Consider the following 24812-nt stretch of genomic DNA (forward strand, 5'->3'; position numbering starts at 1 on the left):
ATGGTTTAAACTTGCAGTTTTATACTAGAGCAGGGGTGGCTCTTTCACACATATTGTGTGGCTCTTGAAGCCCTCACCGCCTCTCCAACCAGCTTGGAGACTGCATTTGTCTCTTTAAATCTCTTCTCCAAGCTAGCTGGAGAATGCATTTAAAATTGCTTTCTTTCCATCTCTCCCTTCCTCCCTATCATCCGTCCATCTGTCTATCTATCATCTATCCTTCCTTCCTTCCTTCCTTCCTTCCTTCCTTCCTTCCTTCCTTCCTTCCTTCCTTCCTTCCTTCCTTCCTTCCTTCCTTCCTTCCTTCCTTCCTTCCTTCCTTCCTTCCTTCCTTCCTTCCTTCCTTCCTTCCTTCCTTCCTTCCTTCCCTCCCTCCCTCCCTCCCTCCCTCCCTCCCTCCCTCCCAAGTCTGACATTCATTCAGTGTGGCTCTTACATTAAGCAAGTTTGTCCACCCCTGTACTAGAGGTTGGCTGAGTCTTTGGCATGAGGTCTGACCAGCAGTGTGCTAGTTTAGAAACTCAAAGGGCCTGCTGTGCAGAAAACAGCAGTATGTATCTCAGATGCCTGCTGGTTAAACTTCTGTTCCTTTGTGCCTGGATATATCATATAGTAAGCTGTAAGTAGATGGCGGGAGGGGGACTAGTGGTCTCTGTTTAATGGTCTCCTTTTTAGTCTTAAATATTTTTGGTGGCCATTAATAAACTTGGTGGTAATTAATAAGCTTGCACGAGCCATATTAGAAAAGATCAGTAGGATTTCTCTGTTCAGGGAGTGTTCTGAAGGTAACAAAGGCAAGGCTGTGTTTTGTATATTCATGTCAAATGTAGATTTTCAAACTTAAGTTCAGTGAAACCAGGCCTCGGATTCAGTGGAAACTCACAGGAGCACAGGTCCTGAACCTCTTTGAGAGTTTTACCTCCTCCTTCCCACCTTGTCCATTGAATAGTAGGTATAACAGTATAATAGTAACTGCATAACAATCCCTGGATAAGCTCCATCATCTGTTTTTCTACAAAATGACCCCTGAGTGAAACTGTACTCAATGGTGGTAGCTTTTTCTACATGGCAAGAGAATATTTTACTAAGTGCACACTTATACAAATTTATCGAAAATTGGACATTACTAATAGGAATGGGGAGTCTGGGAAGAAGATGAATGAGTTGTACTGAAACAATATCTCTCTAACTCGGGACCTAGGGATAATCTGTAGTAACAAAGATATAAAAATTATATGAGCATCATAATATATATTTAATATCCAACTGTACCACTTCTACGCATACTTAAATCTGCAGATCAGTGCCAGATGGGCAGCAGACATTTTTTCTTGCAAACTTGGGGGTGAGGGCAGGATTGCAGAAAAAGCTGAAAGTCTTGATTTTTAAAAAAGAAGATGCAGCTTCCATTCAGTGGAGAAGGATTTGTTTTCCTTCTTTTTAGTTTATATCATCAGGCATACTTGGTAACTGGTACTAATTACTGGGAGTGCTCCTTGCCCTTGGACTATCCATCTTGAGCTGTTTTGGAGACTTCTTGTCTGGTGCTTCTCTCTAAATGTGGTAGATTAGAGTCCACTTATGCTAGAGTAGATCCCATTCATCTTGAAATTTCTGCAGCTAGAGGACAATGTTGAATAATATCACAACCATATCAGCACGATCCATTTTCACTTGCTAAATTAACATTTTGGGCCAATCCAGACATAAAAATGTGGGGGAATATTTTTTTTATGGACAGCTTGGACGGATAGGGGAATTTTTATATTGGACCAATTGATACTGTGATGACTTTTTGTCATTTTCTCAGCCAAGGTCTAGATATGACTTGTCAACTTCTGTTGAATGGCAGTATTTACAGCTGCGGCATCTGTTGGTATCTAAGTATGGCTCTGTGGCATTAAGTATCTCAGAGTCCTTTTTGCTCCTGGAAACTATAATTGAATTGATGTAGAAAACGAAACCAACTGTTTTTCTATAAGTATTTGCTGTTGATTAATAAATATGATATGTGGAATCTCAGGAATGTTTGGAATAAGGACCTAGATCTCACTTATGGAATAAAAATTCCCATTATGAAATAATCCTTTGGGGGGGGGGCAGAATCCAGGCTGTTAGCTATTGTAGTTAGTGGAAACAAAATAGGAGTCCAGTGGCACTTCAGATACAAAAAGAATTTGGACACCTGTTTTATTTTCCTATAACATGTTTCTCCTTTTTATTGTATATCCAATAAATCATAAGGTATACAAATGGAGAAGATTATAAAAGCAAAAGAAATTCATCACATTGTTTGCTCCATGTGACTTAAAACGTCGCCAAGTTACGTCAGATCTTGTAAAGTCCTTATTTCTTGGGGGGTGGGGAAGGAGGTTGATAATATATAAGTTTTTAACGATGCCTAAAAACAGTTTCTTCCTTTTCTAAAGGACAGGGAAATATTTTCAAAGCATTTGTCCCAGTTTCCTTTTCTAAAGGGAAGGGGAATATTTGCAAAGCATTTGTCCCAGTTTCCTGAAGCAAATGCTTTACCTTTAAAGCCCTTCCAAGCCCTGGGACCTGGTTATCTAATGGACATTTTTCACATATGATCCTGTGTGCCATCTGCCAACTGAGGTTATCAGCCTTGTATTATTGACTGTTGTACCCTGCTAAGAGCCCATTTGGGAAAGGGCGAGCTATAAATGAATAATAATAATAATAATAATAATAATAATAATAATAATAATAATAATAATAATAATAATAATAATAATAATGTGCTTCCCTTCTGGCAGTCCCCTTTATTCAGGAGGTGCATTCAGTTACATCTTGTGCATGCTGTTTTTTTACTGGCTGCACTCACACTTTGGAACAGCCTGTGGGATATGTGACAGGAAGCTCCTGCATTCACTTCCTTCTGTAAATGTCGCAAAGTGGAAGTACTTCAACGTGACTTTAGTGGAAATAATGAATTAATGTCTCTGGCAGCCAGTAGTAGCAGTGTTGCAGGTTTTACTTGATATATTTTAACAGGACTTTTTTTGTAGAAAAAATCTAGCAGTAACTCCTTTTCATATTAGACCACACCCCCTGACATCACCATTGTTTTACATGGGGCTTTTTTGTAGAAAAAGCCCAGCAGGCACTAATTTGCATACTAGGCCACACCCCCTGATGCCATGCCAGTCGGAACTGTGTTGCTGTGCATTCCTGCTTTTTTAAAAAAAGCCTGCTTCCGCTGGGAGGGCAGGATATAAGCAAAATAAATAAATAAAAACCCTGTATTTCAATCACGTGTTTAACTATATTTTTAATTGTGTGAATTATATTTTGTAAGCTACTTTGGGCATTGTGGAAAGGTGGGATATAAATATTTTAAATAAGTAATAGCATGGAGTAGCCTGTTAATAATTTATACCATAGTCTTTTTGGGTAAATATACCATATACCATAGTCTTTTGGGGTAAATATGATGATAGATGAAATCTCAGCTGTCAACAAGACTGGATGGATTTTCTTTGTTATTTGTCCTGTTCTCTGCCATGACCATCCATATCCCAAATATAAGTTGAAAATTGACTCAGTCTTCCTCACAGTAACTTCTTTTCCCAATTCTTGTGGGTGAACTTGTTCTTTTTTAAATAAGCTATTCTGCTGGCCCACAGTACTCCTATTGTGTTTTTTGAAATGGTATGTAAGAATTAAGTTTAAAAACACATTAACATTTAATTTTAACATACAGAAATGTTTGATAATTTTTATACTACACATAGAGGCAAAAATGACACATGAAACGGGTTTGGGGATATGTTGCTGCTGCTTGCAGGAATGTGTTCAACAGATAATCTCTGATGTTGTATACATTTCTTCCCAGTAACAAACAACTATTGTGTCTGATATATTATATAAAATGGATGTGTGTTACTAGCCTACAACACAGTGGGTATTATATTTTTTTTAAAAAAGTGTAGTAGAACCAGCTGCAAATCTGAAGGAGCTTGGTTAACTTTACCAAATAAAATAGAAAATATGCAAATATGTTCAGTCCCTAAAGCTAATCTTTCATACATTCACTGTGTCTGTATCCTTGGCTAAAAAGGACATATGATTATTAGATTTTGAAGGGCCATGTGCTGTCGCTTCAGAGCTAAATATTAAAATACAGGAAAGCAGATTGCCACATGACATGGCTGGATTTTATTCGAGTTTGTTAAAATGTGCTTTCTTTATATTGCCCTCTAGGTTACTAAGGTTGAAACAAAATTACAGGCTTGGAAACTCTGGAAAAACTCAATATCAGGATTCGAGGAAGAAAAAAAATGCTCTGAAATAATTCTAAGGTATGTATCAGGGTTTTGGATGTTACTTGAATAGCAGTCCTCATTTTATACTGTTTCCTTTCAACTTTTAAAAATAATTATCAGAGTGGTTCAAAAGGGAATACTTATCGATTGCTTGCATTTAGAAACTTTGACCCCTTTTTAGAGCCCATTGTAATCATCTGTCCACTTTATTTTTAAAGGAGTTTTCTGAGGAGTTTTCCTGATCTGAGGAGGATAATCATTTAAAATATTGTTTGGTATATCATTCTGGTTTTAGGGAAAGATTGTCTGCATCTTCCAGAGTGACAGGCAGCTTCATAATTTAGTCATCATAATATATACTAAATTAATATGAATGCTCTTATTTATCAAGATGTCTTAATACAGCCTATGCAAGTCACAGTTTATAAACCACCATTTGCTTAAACTTCAGTTTAGTGGGACAGCAAGCTGTCAGATCGTGTCTTATTAATGGGTTATTAATGGAAAAATCCAGATTTGTTCTGTAGCCTATCCACTCTCACCTTCTTAACATCTCTTACCACTCCAGCTGCATTTAGCTGTGGATTCTTTCTCAGGGCATTTCTTCTTTCAGTACCTTGCTCCACTGCCACCACATGGTGACTTACCGAGCAGGACTGTGTTTCAGAATAATAGTTTGAGTCAAGTGGCACCTTTAAGACCAACAAGGTTTTTCTCTGGGCATAAGCTTTTGTGTGCATGCATATTTCTTCATATACACTGAAACAGAAGTCCTCAACCATTACATAGGTAGAAGGTGGGGAGGGTGTTGCCAAATAAAACTTTTGTTGGTCTTAAAGATACCACTGGACTTAAAACTTGGTTCTGTTGCTTCAGACCAACATGGCTATCCACCTGCGAATATATACAATAGTAATTGATGTATATAAAACTGTAACACTGTCAAAAGGAGTTCATAGCTTCATGCATTTCTCCCCAGAAAGAGGTCTTCTTATCTCAGGAGTGATTAAGCAAATGTGTGAGTGACCACCCCATATATTTAATTCCCAAACTAATCGTTTTCTTCTGCGGGTGAACTTGGTTTGAAAATCTGGGGAAATGGCAAAAGACAAATGGTAACTGGAGTGGGAGAGGGAAAACAAAGGCTTAAAAAGATGCATTGTGTTCTATAGTACAGTTTAGGAAATGCTGTAAAATGTTTGAATAGAAAGGGGGAAGGTGTCTGGCAGTCGGCAAGGAAGTAGTAATGGCTATAAAAAGTCTGTTTCATTTGCATGAAAATATTTAAGGATTCAGTGAAGCTGCTAGACAGAAAAGGGGAAGGATGACCCTGCTTTTGCTAGACTCCCCCTCCCCCAGAAAATGTTTGTCTCCTTTAAGCTGGCAACTGTCCTGCCACTTTCAAGGATTCCATCCATAGTATTATAACTCCTTTTGACTTTTGGAAGTGCTTTGGTGAGTGGCATGCTGCAAGTTGCAGATTACCTCCTTTAAAGTTGCCATTGCAGTCATTTTAATTAAAAGGAGCAATCTACAGTCCCAGCATGATCCCTTTGACAAGCATTTTGCCCCATAGATTTCACAATAAGTAATTGTGGCGGGGAAGGGGGGGGGGGTTGCTAGGAAAAAACTTCTCTTTAAGATAATTTTGCATTCCTTAAAGTGGTTCTGCTGCATAATTGGTTATGACTTATTCTTATATATGGTACATGATGATTTTATAATACCATATCCCCATTCATACTTTTTACTTCTTGAGTGAGAATAGAGACAATATATATTGCATTTTTGTAAGGAGTAGGGTTTGATTATTCCTGTTTTAAGCTTGTGGCTATAAGGATTAATTGTTCTACATAATCACTAACTGGTTAGTTTTCTGTACTATTTTTTTGTATAATAGAGACATCTTAAATACTTATGGGTCAGTGTAACTGTATCCTTTTCATCTTCATGTATGCACTGCTTCATACAATTGGTTTTGGAATGCCCTCCCCCTTGAGGCTCACCTGGTGCCTACAGTACTTTACTTTTGTCACTACTTGTTAGCAGAACTTTTAACTGAGGTGTTTAGACATTTAAAAACAGTTTTTAATGATCTTCTAAGCTAGAAGTGTTTGAATGTCATTCTAAACTGCCTTTTAATAGTTTTGTTTAATTATTGATGTTTTGTATGCTGTTTTAGTAATTTTATTGTTTTATCTTGTGACTGCCTCTAATTAATTTCCAGGGAGGCAGCATATAAATTATCTGAACATTCATGAGTTAAATATTGCTGATTCTCTGTGTCCCATTAGTTGCTCTCTGTAAGCAGAAAGGTTTAGTCACAGAGAATGCTTCACATATCATGATATACATTGTACTAGTTTTGCTCTTCACTTTATTTAGTAATGTATTTATGATCTTTTAAAAGTATCAATTAACATGATACTGAAAAATATTCATTGTAATAAGAAGTGGCATGTCAGTCAGTACTTTATACATTTTGACTGAAAGAATGTTCTATATCTAGCGTTGCCAACGTCCAAGTGGTGGCTGGAGATCTCCTGGGATTTCAGCTGATCTCCAGGTGACATAGATCAGTTCACCTGGATAAAAAGGCCACGTTGGAAGGTGGAGTCTATGGAATTATATCCCTCTGAAGTCCCTCCTCAAACCCTGTCCTCCCCAGACTCCACCCCTAACATCTCCAGGTATTTCTCAACCCTGAGCAAACAACCCCAGTTGTATCCCTCTCGCAGAATGGAACTTTCCTGCCTTCCCCTTCTTGATGCAACTAACCATGACCCTTAAATGTTGCTTCTGGACGTCATGGAACCCCTAGGAGCAATGCTGGGCCATTGTATGGGGGTCTACAAGGGGGAGGCAGCCCCTTGCTAGTGGAATTGCTTGTCTGATGTCAGCATATAAATGCTGGATACAACCCACTGTAATTGAGTATTTTCATAAGCTTCATTTTCTTCTTCAACAAAACTTTCTTTATTTGAGCAGGAGCTTGGCAGCGATGTGATTAACTTACAAGCAGATATAATGGTGTCAAAATGCAGTTCCGAGAACATACACACAGAGGTCACAGAAATTAATACAGTAAGTCTGTTTTACTTAATGGGACCTATAAGATGCATATCTTAATTCATACTGAAGTTAACACTGGGATTTCTTTAAAATCAGCCCTTTGGAAGAGAGCTTATGGATCACATTCTGGATCAAATGATTTTCCTCTCTTGTGACATATTTTATTTCAGTTTTGTTTCGGTTTTTGTGCGCATTCATCCTCTGCGAAAGTATTTATATTCTTACTAGAAGGGTTAGTATTTACTAGTAATACAAAAAACAACATTGCTAGAAAAAAGTTGTGTTGTATGACTTATTTTTATGCACCATACTGTGCTTATTAAAGGGATTGTAACATTTTGGTAGGTATGAACTAGAACTTGAAAATTAAGTATGTTTTCAAAATATATACTCTTATTGAAAATAAGGTAAGAAAAAAAAATCATAAGGCAAATTTATTTATCTGTTTATTTTATCTCTACATCTCCCTCCTCTAAATAGGGTTCAGGGCGGTTCACAGCATTCAGTAAATACATTCTGTTATTCCAGAAAGTAATCATAAAAACAGATTTAAAAATTTCAACAGCACAATCAAACCATTCAAGATGGCATTAAAATATTTGTATCCCACCTCTTGGTAGGGGTGGGGAGATGAAGTGTAGAGGATAAAGATATTTTAAGTATACTATTAGAAGTGAACAGCATTGAAAATGTGAGGCAAATATACTGTGGATGAAAATATCCAAAAGGCTGGTAAAAAATAAAGACTGTAACCTTATTTTAAGGTACAATAGGTTTCCTTACACATGTAGTCTCAATGAAGGACAGAATAGTGTCCCATGCTTTTAAATTCTGTTGAAAAAGTTGGAATTTGTAAGGCTGCTTCACATGTCCTGCTTTTTTCTGCATGTTAGTGATCTCTGTAGAAAAATGCCTTGTGTGAAATAGCCTTAATTTATTCAGGATTCAGCTGCTGGGGAAGGAAGCTGTTCATGATTCCTAAGAGATGGCACAGTATTTGGAGACAAATGTACTTCAAGGATTTTCCTTCCAAATTTCTTTAAAATAGCTTAATCCCTGTTATGCCCAAATAAATACAAACTGAGTTTATTCTTTATGTATGTTCTATGATGTCCTTTTGCAGTTGGCAAGTTAGGCCCTTATTTCCCTGTTTCACACCAGCAGACGGAATCAGTTTGCTTCACTTGGGGACAATGCGTGTTCTCATGATCCCTCATCAATTTATTTAGAAAATAAAATTTCAAGATATTGTGTTCTGTAATTCCTATTCTTCTTTGCTGGTTATGCTGTTTTAAGCTTCCCAAATTCTGAGGGACATTAGGACTTTACAGTACATTTCAAATTGCTTAATATAGCAGTTTGCTAGGAAACGTTTTAGAATTCCAGCTGTTCACAATTCTGTATTTCTTACTAATAATGAGTTATTTGAGCAGTGAATGAATCAAGATCCATGCAATCCACTCTACACTGCTAAAATGTTACTTGGGGAAGGCTGTATAATTGCAGCCGCTGACTACATCATCTGCCTGAGGGGCAGCAAATGGGGCTCTATGATGATACAGGTTATCACTTGTGCGTGCACACACACCCCCCCCGGTATTTTTCGGGTTCAGGTATATTGAATTTGAAAAATATCAGTATTTTCTGATATTACAAAAATCCCAATACAGATATGGTATTCTGGAAATATTCCTGTTTGCTGAATTTTTTTGGCTCCGTTATACCCTTTGAGGACCATTATAGTCAATGATCCCCGTAGGCTATAACGGAGAATCCATTTGGGGCTCTGGGCAGGGTGGTTTTTTGAGATAGAGTCACTAAATTTGCAGGATAGCTGCTGGTGCCAGTCCTCAAAAAAAAAAAGTTTTAAAAAGATTGGACCAGGACCTCCAATTCTGTGGGCCCCAGAAGAAAGTTCTCCCGTTCTCCACTGTTTCCAATGGAGGGGAAAAGCCCTTCAGGGATCATGGTCCCTTTAAATGCCTTCTCCAAGCCATGCAGCGCTATAGAGAGTGAACTAGGTATTTAATTTAAATGCCCTTTAATTGCAGCTATCTGTTGGTCCCAAAAAATCCACTGTTTTCAGATAGCAGGGTAAATAGTCCGCTGGCTAACTGGCTGAAAAAAATAGCCTAAAATACCAATACCAATAAGGTATTTTTCCGGCTCAATTTATTCTGAATACACACCCCTAGTAATCACAGTGTTTCCAGGCAGGAAAGATGGCATGTGTGAAAAGGGAAGATACCTGGCAGTATTTCCACAAAACTATCACAGGATTCCATTAAACGTGGTATGTGCATTGAAAAGCTGAATTGTGCATTGAAAAAATAGTACTGGATCAAAGCTGACACATATGAGGCTGAAATGTTCCGGCAGTTATGACTTGTCTGAAAGACTCAAGGAGCAGAGATGGGCAATAACTGCTATGCTTTTAAATAGCTCAGTCACAGAACAATGCTTCAGCAATGCACAGACGCTTTAGCTGCTGGCAGCTGATAAAAAAAAGACATCTTGCCACTATTTTCCACTTTAAAATGTGCTACAACTGCCACATCTCTTGAAGAGTGAGTTTTAGTTTCAAGCAGTTGTTTTGGAAGAGAGCCAGTTTGATGTAGTGGTTAACAGCATGGACTTGTGGGAGAACTGGGTTTGATTCCCTACGCCTCCACATGCAGCTTCTGGGTGACCTTGGGTCAGTCACAAGTCCTCTTAGAGCTGTTCTCTCAAGAGCAGTTCTCAAAGGAACTCTCTCAGCCCACCTACCTCACGGTGTCTGTTGTGGGGAGGGGAAAGTGTTGTGTGGGAAAGGAGATTATAAGCCACTCTGAGACTTTGCGTGAAGGGTGGGATATAAATCCAGTCTCTTCTCTTCTTCTTCTCCACCCTTACCTCAGAAACAACAAAAGCAGGGAAATTGCTGATTTGCAAGGCATCTGTTCATCGGTCTGTGGAGCATCCCATGAAGCCTAGCAATTTTATTTATTTATTTATTTATTTATTTATTTATTCATTCATTCATGATTTGTATCCCGCCCTTCCCACAAGTGGCTCAGGGCAGCTTCCAGAAATTGGTCAAACATAAAAATTAAACAATTTTAAATATATAAACAATTAAACATTTAAAACAGTTAAAACCTTAAAAACCAGTAAACATTCCAATTACATATAGAACAGACGTCTGGCCAAGCTACATTGAGTTCTCATCTTAGCTAGGTGTAGGCATGCCGGAAGAGGGTCGTCTTACAGGCTCTGCGGAAATGAACAAGGTCCCGCAGGGCCCTCACCTCCTCCGGCAGCTGATTCCACCATGTAGGGGCCATAACGGAGAAAGCCCTTTATCTGGTGGATTTCAAGCGGGCTTCTTTTGGCCCAGGGATAGTGAGGAGATTTTGTGTTCCCGACCTCAGTACTCTCTGGGGAACATGTGGGGTTCAGTACTCTCTGGGGAAAATCCTGCCAGAGCTTCCTAACCTGCACTTATTGCCTCCCTGTTAGGTCCATGCCACAAAAATATGTGGTTTCTTTCACACATTATCTAGATCATTGCTAAATTAAAGCTCTGCAACTTTCTTCTGTTGAACCAAGAAGGTCAAACTGACAGTCAGGTTTAAAAAAAAAATGCATGCAGCTCAGAAGAGCTCTGTGGTGCTCTTAAGATTACAATAAAAAGGAGAGTGAACAGAGGTTAATGAGGTTCAGTGAAGGTTCATGTGGACTCCAAAGGTATTTAAATACCTTCAAAAGAAGCCAGGCTATGCGCAACAAGATCCAGGGCTTTCTCGGTGACAGCACCAGAACTTTGGAACACCCTCCCAGAAGCTATAAGGGCCCTGCGGGATTTGTCGGCGTTCCGCAGGGCCTGTAAGACCGAACTGTTTAGACAGGCTTTTCTGGTTGACTGAAAATGGGCTGCCACTGGACATCCTACAGAAGCTGGCGATCATAGTCAGAACCCAATACCGCCAGACTGGATTGAGACAGCGCAAATAGTTTTAAATTGATAAGTGAATTATGGTTTTATATATTTTATGGAATTGATTGTTTTTATGATATTGTAAGCCGCCCTGAGTCCGCTTGCGGAGAGGGCGGGATATAAATGTAAAGTAATAAATAAATAAATAAAAAAAATCCAACTGGAAGTGAGCTCCAAAAGGCATTTAAATGCCATCAGAGGCCACCTGTGGCCCAACCTGAGTGAGCTGTGAAGGCATTTAAATGCCTGTGGAGTTTATTTGTGGGCTGGGTCAGCCCAACTGAGCTCTGAGAGTGAGCTCTGAAGGTCTTTAAAGGCCTTCAGAGCTCATTCTTGGAGCTCAGTCGTTGGCTGGCTTGACTTGACTATGCTCTCAGAGTGATCTCTGAAGGCTTTTATAGGCCTTCAGAGCCCACGGTGGAGCCTGCCCATATAAGGGCATATTATAAGGACTATAAAAGCCTCGAGAGCTTGCTCTGGGAGCTCAGTCGATTCAGGCAACTCAACTGAGCTCCCAGAGTGAGTGAGCTCTGAAGGCATGAACCTTCACTGAACCTCATTAACCTCTTTGGAGGTTTTGGGGGTTGTGGGAGGCATGTTCTCCCAAATCCCTGGTTCAGGAACCACAAACTGACTTGGTTCATGCTTGAACCACAGTTCACGGGTCTGTTTGTGCTCATCCCTAGTACAGTATTGTGCAGATCTGTAGTTTTTTCAGCTTTATTGAAAAAAGCTATAGATCAATATTGAGGATTATTCTTATTTATAGAGATAATTATTTTATGGCTAATTATTTACTGAATTGATTTGTTTCAGTTTTTAAAAAGCCAGAGCATTAGACTTTGTAAACACACTTGCGGCAAACTATTTGTGTATCACAAACTCTATAAAGTTGGGAAATACTCCTGTTGTTGGTCAGTATTGGTATAACACAACCTGGTCTCTAAACATTGCTATTGGTGGGGGTGGGATGTCTGCTTGATCACATGGTCCCTTTCTGCATTTCTTCCTCAGCCTTGAATTTCTCCTACTAGCCATGTTGCCATTAACCATTGTTAATGCTAACCAGGGCTCCATTTTAACTGTGATATGAAACCAGCTATTAAGGTTCGTAAGAGACAAGTTTTGAGAATTCACATTCATGAGGGAAAAAAGTTGGGGAAGGAGAGCCTGTGACCCCACAATCCCTTAACCAGGTTGAATATTTTCAATTCATTCTGTAGATACGAACAGGCACCTTTTTTGTTTGTATGTTATGTTAATACTCTTTTTGTCTCCCCCTTCTTACAGTAAGCTGTGCTGGAACAAAAATGCAATGACAGAAACACTGGATGAATGAATGAAAAGCCCTGCTTTGCAGTCCCTCAGCATGGCAGGACTACAGCTCATGACCCCTGCTTCCTCGCCAATGGGTCCTTTTTTTGGACTTCCGTGGCAACAAGAAGCAATTCATGATAACATATACACGCCAAGAAAATATCAGGTACTAGAGACAGTATTAATATTTGTCATCTGTAAAGCAAAATTAAACCTACCTGCTTATTGGAAGCTGTTATCCATATTTTAACCGTGTTATTTCTTTAAGAGTATCTCTTCACTGTGGCTCATTCCCCTGCTAATTCCAGAGGCATTTGTCATCACCAGCTGTTGCTGAAGTTAACAAAGTTGGCTTTAGTCTAGTGAAATATCTTACCAGAGCTGTGATGAGATTGTCATGTTACGAATTTAGCAGAAGGTTTTGACTATCATGTTCATAATCATAATTGTTGACCCCACAGAGTATATCTCCAAGCAAAACATTCAGTACTTCTGGCACACTGCTCTGTGTTTTCAAGTGGTTTGAGTAGATCGGAATGTCACTTGTGTGGTTTCAGTTTTCCTAACTCCTGCTGCTGCAAAGGTCTGAATAATAATACTTGTAGGGATGATTGTGGCAGAATGTTTGCTGTTCACATTGTATCTCTTCAAAACAGATTGAGCTCATTCATGCAAAAAATGTTATTTTGGAATAGATTTTCTGGTACAGAAATCCTGCTCTCAGGATCATTTCTCGGAAAACTACCTGATAATCCACTATAATATTAGAGCTGCATTTATGCTTGCAGGAATTATTCTTGCAAGTTGCTTCATGAAGGCTAATTGTCCCTTTGAATGTGTTTCTAAACAAAAGAAGGCACTTTTTTGGCACCTCATTGGCCTGAGTGACATCTGTGGCTTTATTCTCATAGTTTATTTAGCTCTTGTGAGCAAAGGTCTTAAGCATAACTGAAACCAAGATTACAAATAACCTGACATTGAATAATGGTACATAAAAAAATTGCACAGCAAAATGACAAAACAATCAAACAGTGAAATCTAGACAGTAAAGAACCATAAAATCATGGTTCTTAAAACAGTATTAAAATTGTTGATAAAAGGATCTAAAAAGTTTTAAAAACAGAAAAATCTGTGACTGTGACAGTTTTATTGATTCATTGGAAGTCTCTTGAGAGAATACTTTTAGAGATTGTTAAAATATGTATTAATTTTAAAATACATTATTTGCCAATACAGGTTGAACTGCTGGAAGCAGCTCTGGATCATAATACGATAGTCTGTTTAAACACTGGCTCAGGGAAGACTTTTATTGCAGTACTACTCATTAAAGAACTGTCCTATCAGATCAGGGGAGGCTTCAACAAAAATGGAAAGAGAACAGTATTTTTGGTCAACTCTGGTAAGCAAGTAACATAACGTTTTATGGAGGGCATAACAGACGTAAGTCTCAGGAAAATGCTCAGTTTTTTATATAAAATTTGGGGCAATAATACTTTTCCAGGAAAATTATAATAACTTTGATCATTTTTTTCCTAACTGATTTTGTCAATAAAAGCCCAAGTTTTGCTGTTTGTTAGGATGAACAAGTTATGTATAGGGTTTTCATATTTGGTTATCATTTCAAGCTATACCCATTAATGATATTCAAGAAGCAAATCAGAACTGAAAAATTTGCCATGATACTTTATTCTGCATATTATTTTAGTTAAGATTATTGTATTTAGCATGTCCACCTGACGATTCAAGATTATTGTATTTAGCATGTCCACCTGACGATTCAAGTTATTGTATTGCTGAAACTCCACTTCTTCTTTCAAGCAAATCAAGTGGCTCAGCAAGTGTCAACCGTTAGAACTCATTCTGATCTCAAGGTGGGAGAGTATTCGAGTTTAGAAATAACTGAATCTTGGACAAAAGAGAAATGGAACCAAGAATTTTCTAAATACCAAGTAAGAAAAATCAGATCTCTTCATAATTATTGCCATAAGTGTCTGTGAAATAAACCAGTGCCAAAGTTTAAAGTAGTTCTGATTTCCAGGAAATAGCTAATACTATGTATCCAGGAAAGCATGTGGAAAAACCAAAGTGTGCAAAAAGAGCATTTTACTTTGTTTTGCATAGCAGCTTTCCTGTGCTCAGCGGTGCAGTAAGATTACATTGGGGCTACATTAACATCAGATGCTGTTTCTGAGACACTCACCCACATCCCACACTGTTTGAATGAAAATTAGCTGTTGCCAAGTTATACTGTTCTGTTGCTTCTAAAGACATATTTTCCCTGGTTTCTGGAACTAAAATCCCTGTTAAATATGTTTTCTCCCCTATTGGAGTTGTTTGCTGATTTTGTTCTATTTGCTTTTACTTTTGATAATTACTAATAGTTCATGCTTCAAAGTTGTAGGTTTATATTTATTTGGAGAAGTAGTTGCAGTATTTGGTGTCAAAAATATAGTCGTGTTTCTTTAGAATCTTAGCTTTCAAGTTCAGTAGTATCTGGAAAAACTCAGTGCAAGGTAACTATAAAATGGCAAAAAAAGAGAGACCCATTCCCCTATGTTTCACTGCAAAAAACAGGTGCAAGGAATGCTGCATTAAGGTGTTACATTAGAGCAGTGGCCCCCAACCTTTTTGGCATCAGGGACCAGTTTTGTGGAAGACAAATTTTCCACGGACTGGTGGGGGTGCTGGGGTTTTTGCTGCCCCAGGATACCCCCATGGCCACATCCCATCCCTGCCCCCCCATGGGGGTCTTTAAATGAGGGGTAGGCGTAGGTCACTGTTGTGCTGCCCCTTCTGCTCACTCGGGACCCAGGCAAATTAAAGAGGTAGTGCTTTGGAGTGAGGCTGCGCTGCCTTTTTTATCTGCCTGGGACCCGGGTGGGCGGAAGGGGCAGTGCCTCTGCCTCGCTCCATGGCCCGGTTGCTAACAGGCCACAGACTGGTCCATGGCCCGGGGGTTGGGGACCCCTGAATTAGAGGGAATAGATCACTTATGATAGTGGAGCTGTATTACAGAAGTCAAAGGTGGGCAGAGGAAGGTTGTGTCTGATGAAGAACAAGGAGATAGCATCAGACAAAGTCCCTTCCACATTAACTGAAGTACAGTCCCAGCTCTGTTCTTCATCACCAGATGTATGTCATACTGCAAAATTGCTGCCAGAAATGACACATTACTTGGAACTGCTCTGTACATTCAAAATGCTTTGGTAATACTTGAAAAGAACTAAACAGAATTATAAAGGAAGTACCCCTGCACATTCAGGAACAGATCCTTTCAGACACACCACAGGAATCTCGATCAGGTATCTTTTATCTTCTACCCAGAATACACAAACCTGGCAACCCAGGACTCCCCAGTGCCTCAGGCGTAGGCACTATAACCATGGTGGGTTTCTGAATGTATGGACTCTGTTCTAGGACCCTATGCCATCAGCACTCCTAGTGACATTCATGACACCACAGACTTTGTGTGGAAAACAGAATCTTTGAAAAAAGTTCCAGAGAATAGCATTTTAGCCACCATGAATGTGGAATATCTGTATACCAACATCCCACACAAAGGTGGATTACAAGCCATAAATAATATGATTTCTGGTAACACTACAGCCTGCCGTCAAACTGTGCCATTCTCACGCATAAGCACTTCAGGTTTGGCAGCAAATTACTCGTTCAGATCAATGGTACAGTCATGGGTGCCTGCATGGCCCCACAGGCTGCTAACATCTTTATAGCTGACTTGGAACAATGCTTCCTAAACTCCCACCCACTCATACTTTTCTTATACCCAGGGCTTTTTTTGTAGCAGGAACTCCTTTGCATATTAGGCTACACTACCCTGATGTAGCCAATCCTGCAAGATCTTACAGGGCTTACTGTAAGCTCTTGGAGGATTAGCTACATCAGGGATGTGTGGCCTAATATGCAAAGGAGTTCCTGCTACAAAAAAAGCCCTGCTTATACCTGTGATATATTGATGACATTTTTATTATCTGGGCCCACGATAAAGCAGCCCTGGATATATTCCACCAAGCATTCAATGACTTTCACTGTGCAAGAAGTGCATTTTCTGGACACTGCTGTAAAAATACACAATGGATGTGTAGACGCCACCTTACACCAGAAACCTACTGACCGACAAATATTAGCTACATGCCTCCAGCTACCATCCTAAACATATCAAACAATCCATTGTATACAGCTAGACTCTATGCTACAGCCTAATCTGCTCCAATCCTACAGACAGAGATTCTCACCTGAGGGATCTACAAACAAACCCTTTTAGAACTAAAGTATCCAGTTGATGAAGTCAAGAAACAGATTAACAAAGCCAGAATGGTACCCAGAGAAAACCTGTTGCAAGACTGGCCCTAAAGAGGCAATAACAGAACATCACTAGTGGTTACATACAGCTGTGAACTCAGAACTGTTCAACGCATCATTAGCAACTTACAACCTTTACTGGATAATGACTGTTCTCTTTCACAAGCGCTGGGGGGCAAACCCCTTCTTGCACTCAGATAGCCCTCTAACCTCAAACAACTCACCAACAATAATACAACATCTAATTTGAAATGGACACTGTTATCAGAACTTGCAATAAATCCAGATGCCAACTTTGCTGCCCCATACACCCAGACAGCACGGTCCTTGACCTAACAACATCAGTTGCACAAGGTCTCATTTATGTCAGATCTGGCCCTTATAACAAATGAGTTTGATACCCCTAAATTACACCATCTCAGGCTTATTCACATACTCATCTTCTAACATGGTATATGCCATTAAATGCCAGCAATGCCTTTTGGTTCTCTACATTGGGCAGACAGGTCAAACCCCATGCCAAAGGATAAATGGACACAAATCTGACATCAAGAATTACCAAGACTGAGAAACCTGTAGGAGAACACTTTAAGTCGCCAGAACTTAACACGGATATTGGTTTCTTATCTCACTATATATGCTAACCTCATTCAGCACGTACATCTGTACTCTCAAAGGGTCATATGTCCTCATATTTTATTTTATTTCTTATTTGGATTAGGATAGTAGATTATAATGTAATGTAATTTATAGTAGAATGTAATGTAATTTAGAATGGTAGATTGGAACATATTTCTCTGGTATGGGGACAGAGGAGATAACTCTACACATCTAATTACCCTACTTCAAAGAACATAATGTTGTAAGGTCGCCTCCGTGCTTGAGATGAGATGGATGGAGTGTAATGGCAGGGTCTCAGTTAATTACTCTCAGCTTTCCACAACTAAGAATATATCTTCCCATCAATCTCCAATTCTAACATATTTATTTCCTTCACTATGTTTCCTCCCAGAATTAAACCCAAACAAATGGTAGCCATATAAACTAAGCTTGTTATTCCTGTTTGGTCCTTGAATCTGGTAAATATCTTCATTATGTTGTATGCTGATTTACCCCTCACCCTCTAATTATATCTCTGTGCCAGTAATTTCCATTTAATTGTATCTGAAGAAGTGTGTGTGCACATGACAGCTTATACCTTGAATAAAATTTTATTGGCCTTAAAGGTGCCATTGGACTCAAACTTTGTTCATGAAAGTTTCTCTGTACTAAATAAAATGTACATGGTAGGTAGTAGCTGACAGTTGGCAGAACCTTGGGGAATGGCGATATAGGAGACACTGTTGGCAAATGGTGTTGAGTTACTACTGGGGGAAAAATGGGAGGTGACATCATTCTGCTCTAGGAATCTCCGAAAGCTCTACCTCCTTCACTGGTGGGATCAAGGAATGCAGAATGGATGTTTTACTAGACATTATGGATGCGGGGCCAGTATCTAAGCAAACACATTTCAGTAGGACTTCCATTGTTTTAAAGACATATCAGTTTGTTTATTTATTTATTTATTACTTTACATTTATATCCCGCCCTCTCCGCAAGCGGACTCAGGGCGGCTTACAATATCATAAAAACAATCAATTCCATAAAACATATAAAAACATAGTTCACTTATCAATTTAAAACTATTTAAAACTATTTGCGCTGTCTCAATCCAGTCTGGCGGTATTGGGTTCTGACTATGATCGCCAGCTTCTGTAGGATGTCCGGTGGCAGCCCATTTTCAGTCAACCAGAAAAGCTTGTCTAAACAGTTCGGTCTTACAGGCCCTGCGGAACGCCGACAAATCCCGCAGGGCCCTTATAGCTTCTGGGAGGGTGTTCCAAAGTTCTGGTGCTGCCACCGAGAAAGCCCTGGATCTTGTTACGCATAGCCTGGCTTCTTTTGGGCCAGGGGCAGACAGCAGATTTTTTGTCCCTGATCGCAGTGCTCTCTGGGGGATATATGGGGAAAGGCGGTCCCGTAGATAGGCAGGTCCCTGACCATAAAGGGCTTTAAAGGTTAGTACCAACACCTTGAAGCGAACTCGGAACACAACAGGCAACCAGTGCAGCTCTCTCAGCACTGGCCGAATGTGCTCCCGTCGTGGTAGCCCCATTAACAGCCGTGCCGCAGCGTTCTGCACTAGTTGTAGTCTCCGGGTTAGCGTCAGGGGTAGCCCCATGTAGAGAGCATTACAGTGATCTATTCTTGAGGTGACCGTAGCATGGATTACCGTCGCTAGGTCGCTGCGCTCCAGGTAAGGGGCCAGCTGCCGTGCTTGCCGAAGATGGAAAGTTTGGCCCTTAGACTAGGTGGAATTGACATAATACTGTATTCATATTACTCTTGGCATACTAGCTCTGATCTGGCCCTGACTTTGATCAGTTCTGGACCATTTTGGCATACAGTAAGACACATGATACAACACATATGCCCTTGACCAGGAAATAAGGCTGTATTATAAGAGGCCTCAATTACGTCTCATTTTATTAAACTACTTTCTTTTTGGTCCAGCATTGATTTATTGTATTTTGTAATATGAGCCCGTATGTGTATGTATTTGTTTGACCGCTGAAGAAGACCATTTTAGGTTGAAATTCGTCAGGTCAAGTGGTTTCCCCTTGTCGTTGTATGATTTTATTAGGGAGGCTAATGATGGGCCCCTAAATGCTTTTAACTTTCTGTAATAAATACATGTATTTTTGGTTATGATTTTATTTTAAATTCTGCTTTTAATTTTTGGCCCTTCTTGTACTTTTCAAGTGCGAGGTCAAATTCTTGTATCTTGAATTTGCATATATTGAATAAAAAGTAGGCTTATTATTAATGCTCTCGCCATACTAATAGCTTTTGCTTGCTTCTTTTCGTCTTTCAGGTTCTGGTGATGACGTGTCATGTAGCTTTGAATGTTTTAAAAAATGAACATTTATCCCTGTCAAACATTAATCTTCTTATTTTTGATGAGTGCCATCTTGCAATCCAGAATCACCCTTATCGAGAAATTATGAAGGTAGGTTATGTGACCCATTGATGTCTACTAACTTTTCACTTTAAACATAAAAATCATAAGTTGAACTGAGGGACTTGCATAATATGCACTAACACTTCAGCTACCTTGGCATTTGTTGTTTCTGAACCATTTGGGGGGCTGGCCCCATCAATTGTGGACCTGCATATAATCAAGCTCCCTTCTTCCCTTGTTAGTCTCTGAGAAAAGAGAGCGTGCTAGGAGTCACTTCAGGGAGCCAGAATTGGAGAATATGCTTTCTTATCATTTTGCTCTGCGGTCCCAGTCTAGTGTTGAAAGTGTGGTTCATTCCACTGAGTTTTCTCTTATTCTAGCTGAATTCATTCCTCCAAGGAGATAATCTTCCTTCTACTAAGGATTTAATGTAAGATGGGAAATCTGTTGTGAGGGAAGCAAATGCTGCTGGGAGTGAATGCAAAAAAGAATAGGGCCTGCACAGGCAGAATGGGGAGTGGCATTAGTGGTTTGGGAAACTGTTTTTGCAACCAGCATACAAAGCTTCTCTAGACACTAACTGTGCCTGGAAATCGTTGTTGCCATTTGTATCGGCCGTTGGAGGCAGAATCTGCTCATGCTCTTTCCGTTAAGAGTGTCTGGCATTAGGTGCTGTATTAAGTGCTGGCAGCTTCCTATGGAACTGTCAAATGGGTGAATGGGCAGAGAAATTACTGTGACTCTCTTACTGGCACTATGTAGTTAAAAAAAATAGGGTCTAATTGATGTATGACGTACAGTAAAACTAGGACTTCAGCGGACTCTGCATAGCCGTTGTGTAGAGTGTTATGTTACTTGCTTGGAAGTATGCAGTGGGTAGATGGAGTCACCTGATACCAGAATGGGGGGAGGGGAGGGTCTCCTAATATTTGGGGAGAATATTAGCTCTTAAGAGACCTTGGCTAGCAAGAGGCGATAACAGGGGGTCTTATGCACCCATTGTATACCAGAATATTTCCTTAGAGAATTCTCAGAATTAACTAGACTGTTGCTTAACCAAGGCAGGTTGTATTAACAGGGAAATAATAAAATAATTCTCACATACAGAGAATAAATGTACAAAGAAAACCAAGCACGCAAAAGCTGCAGAAATACATGGGTGAAATAGGCTTTTAGGAGGTTTTGGGGTTTCTTCCCCTGCCTGGTAACCCAACCTTGGTATTCTGTTTCTGTGTTCCCTGTCTCCTCAAGCTGTGCTGTTGGCCTTTTTGGGAGTCTATAGTTGACCCACTTAGTGTGAGTTATGTTCCATGAAATACGTGAATGTGACAATGAAAGTACCGTATTTTTCGGTCCATAAGACACTCCGGACCATAGGACACACCTTCCTCCTGGGGGGCGATCCGCTGCCTCCGCCTCCGATCCCGGCACTTCCCCCGTGCCTGTCTGCCTGGCTCCAGCTCTGCTTCCAGCAAGCGCTGGGATCACTCCACGCTGCCCCCACCGCAAACCCAGCACTTTGCGAGCGCCGGCTGTGGAGGGGGCAGTGTCCTTCCTCCGTGCCTGTCTGCCTGGCTCCAGCTCTGACGCTTAAAGCAAGCGCCGGGATCGTTTCTCTGTTGCATTGCTACTTGGCTTTGGATGACCTATTAGACTGAAAGTGTATTAAGAAATTTGGATATTTTATATGTTGCTGATTAAAAGTTTTACAAGCTAAGACATTGGGATGTTGGTTTATAAGCCTACATCGTGTTCAGGAGCATCAGCGTGAAAACATCATTGATTCTGGTTAAGAAATAATCCGGTAGGTCTGCATTACTTCTGTACCAGGGTCTGTTGCTAGCTTTAGGGTCTGCTGAAGTATGACCTCCTGTGATGTAGCATTTGTCAGAATAGGGTTTGGGAGTCCTGGCCTCCAGTCCCCCACTCTGCAAAGCAGAGACCCTCCTTCACAGGGTCATCATCATCATCATCATCATCAATTTTATTTATATCCCGCCCTCCCCGCCGAGGCAGGCTCAGGGCGGCTAACAACACAGGTCAATATATACATTGTACAATGTTTAACAATACTAATTTAACAGTTTAATTAAAATTCTATTAAAATTCTAAATCGATAAAATTACCGTATTTTTTGCACCATAAGACTCACTTTCCCCCCCCAAAAAAGTGGAGGGAAAAGTGTGTGCGTCTTAAGGAGCGAATACTGCAAAAAATTCACACAAATGCCTCTAAATTCACACAAACAGCTCTAAAAACTAGGTGCGTCTTATGCTCAGGTGCGTCTTATGGAGCGAAAAATACGGTAATTAATATGTCACTGTGAAGATAAAATGCAGAAGAGGAAATAATATAGGCCATGTTGAGCTCCTAGAAGAAGGATGGGATAAAAACGTGCTAAATACATATGACACACTCTCTTCCCCTTTATTAAGGCAATGGCAACAGCATCCTAGCTTGAAATACCCACCCAGTTAAAAGGATGCCATTAGTCCATGTCTGTGTACTTGTCCTTGGGCTAGAAAGTCGGATTTTTTCTGAGTCAATCACACTTGCATCTCCAAGCAGATTTACTCCCTTCTAAATCCATTAAAATTGATGGAAGGGTTTAATCCTGTTCAGGATTACACTGTGTAAGTATCCCAAACCCCCTCAGTCTGATACTATCACGGTGCAGATCTCCACTGTTCACCACTTCTTTTCTCCCCAGCATTGGGTGGTGTCCCAACGCAGGAACAAGAATAATATCCGTAAGCATCATTTGGTTTATATTTCAGCTCTGTGAGAGTTGTCCATCATGCCCTCGAATCTTGGGATTAACAGCCTCCATTTTAAATGGGAAATGTGATCCAGCGGAGTTAGAAGAGAAGATACAAAAACTGGAGAAAATTCTAAAGAGCAGTGCTGAAACAGCAACTGATCTAGTGGTCTTAGACAGGTATGTTTTGATAAATTTGAATGGCGTCTTATGTTTTCTGAATGTCGTTTATAAAGTGTTTCCTGGGGGCGGGGGTTCATTCTGATTCAGAAGGGTTCAACTCATTTATAAAAAATTAATTTGTTAAATACATTTTGATAATATAAGATTAGGTTGTTTTTTTATGTTGCTTTGCAGACTATATAAGCAGCCGCTCTGCCCATCTCTGCTATTTTCTCATGACTTAGTGTACACACCAAGAAAAAAGGAGGAGTCACAGAAGAGGAACAACATAGACAAACAAAAAAATGTGACTGGAAGTATGCCAAAATGAACAATTCATACAAAATCATCCAAGTGGTTCTTAATAGCTATAACAATATAAATGTCAAATACTAGTCCAATCGCAAACAAAGATCCTTAAAGAACATCAGATATTTACATCACAGATAGTCAAACACGGGTAGAATAATCCAGTAGTTGTATGCAATCCTCTTCAACAACAGCAGCAAGAAGCAGTAAATGACAACAGGATCCTGTTTCGAGGAATCTCTTTCTCAAGCCAAGTTGCTGTCATCCAGAAAAAAAATCTCTAAACTGGGACCATAATCAAAAAGCCCCCATGAAGTGTCATCTGCTGCAAAATTCATGCCACAGCAAGCATTTATTCACCAAGCAGCATGTCTGTGATGTAAAGATTTGAGGATCTTTGTTTGCTACTGGACTATTATTTGGCATTTATATTGTTATAGCTATGAAGAGCCTCTTGATGATTTTGTATAAATTGCTTATTTTGGCATACTTCTGGTCGTGTTTTTGTTTGTTTGTCTGTGTTGTTAATATGTACATCAGCCTTTAAACATACAGTTGACAAAATGTATGTTTTTCACCCTAAAGGTATACTTCTCAGCCGTGTGAGATTGTGGTAGATTGTGGACCGTATACCGACAAAAGTGGTCTCTATGAAAGGCTGTTAACTGAGCTGGATGATGCACTCAGCTTTTTGAATGATTGCAACATACCTATACATTGTAGAGAGAGAGATTCTACCTTAATTTCTAAACAGGTAAGGATACTTGCTGATAATTTTGCTTAACTGTAATTTACTTCTAGTTCTGTTTAAAGGGGTTTGATTTTGTTTTCAATATGCTGCTCAGCCAAGCCTAGAGAAAGCCTGATTCCTTCCACTGAGAAATACCACAAGTTTTCCTTTCATGCTACATGAAAGTTTGTTGTCCATTGGAAAAATCAAAAGTTCTCTGACTTGTGTAGCTGAGACTTGAAATAATTAAAAAAGTATGGAAGTTGGGATTTATGCTTCACATCATTGGAGACAAATAGCTGAGCACTCCTGACATGTTTCTAGAGCCATTGCAGCCACACACCTGTTTCCTCAAGTTACCCCTTCTGACCAAGGCATTGCACATTACAGAAACTGTCTTTTTGTTTGCCTGAAGTGAAATATATTTTATAATATCTGAAAGATAGGATAACAAATGAACACCTGAGTTTGTGGCCAAGACTGAAGTACAGAAGTTGACAGCACTTTCTTAGTCTAGCAAGCAGACTAGGAAAACTGGGATTAATTTAGTACTCAAGGTCATGGAGCAATGTTCTGTTTGTATTTAATATTTGTGTTATTGGAAAAGAATGTGTGAATAATAGGCCATTTCTCAGAGTGTATTGATACTTTTGGCTGCTTCACTCAGTGGTATTCCAACAAGATTAATTACTTATTAAACAAAAAGAAATTGAAGTTTGTTAAAAGTAACAGCAACAAAAAAGAAACGTGCTTTAAGAAGACAGATGTTGAACAAGATCAACACTGAAGAAGTGAGCAGTGACTCGTGAAAGTCTACCATAAATTGTATTAGTCTTTAAGGTGCTTATTGGACTCTTGCTGTTTTCTAGATCAACACTATT

The 24812-nt window shown here is 39.6% G+C and overlaps 1 protein-coding gene across 1 annotated transcript in view; it reads left to right on the forward strand.

Annotated features, from left to right (window-relative positions):
- Positions 1-24812, forward strand: part of DICER1 (dicer 1, ribonuclease III) — a 64881-nt gene that overhangs the window by 12629 nt on the left and 27440 nt on the right. Inside the window, exons 2-9 of the mRNA XM_060262838.1 lie at positions 4225-4322; positions 7275-7370; positions 12625-12817; positions 13888-14050; positions 14470-14600; positions 19886-20020; positions 22750-22910; positions 23787-23955. Of these exons, the coding sequence (XP_060118821.1) occupies positions 12674-12817; positions 13888-14050; positions 14470-14600; positions 19886-20020; positions 22750-22910; positions 23787-23955 (903 nt within the window). The 5' untranslated portion in view covers positions 4225-4322; positions 7275-7370; positions 12625-12673. The remainder of the gene's footprint in view (positions 1-4224; positions 4323-7274; positions 7371-12624; positions 12818-13887; positions 14051-14469; positions 14601-19885; positions 20021-22749; positions 22911-23786; positions 23956-24812) is intronic.

Source organism: Heteronotia binoei, chromosome 21, assembly GCF_032191835.1.
Source record: "Heteronotia binoei isolate CCM8104 ecotype False Entrance Well chromosome 21, APGP_CSIRO_Hbin_v1, whole genome shotgun sequence".
Lineage (NCBI taxonomy): Eukaryota > Metazoa > Chordata > Lepidosauria > Squamata > Gekkonidae > Heteronotia > Heteronotia binoei.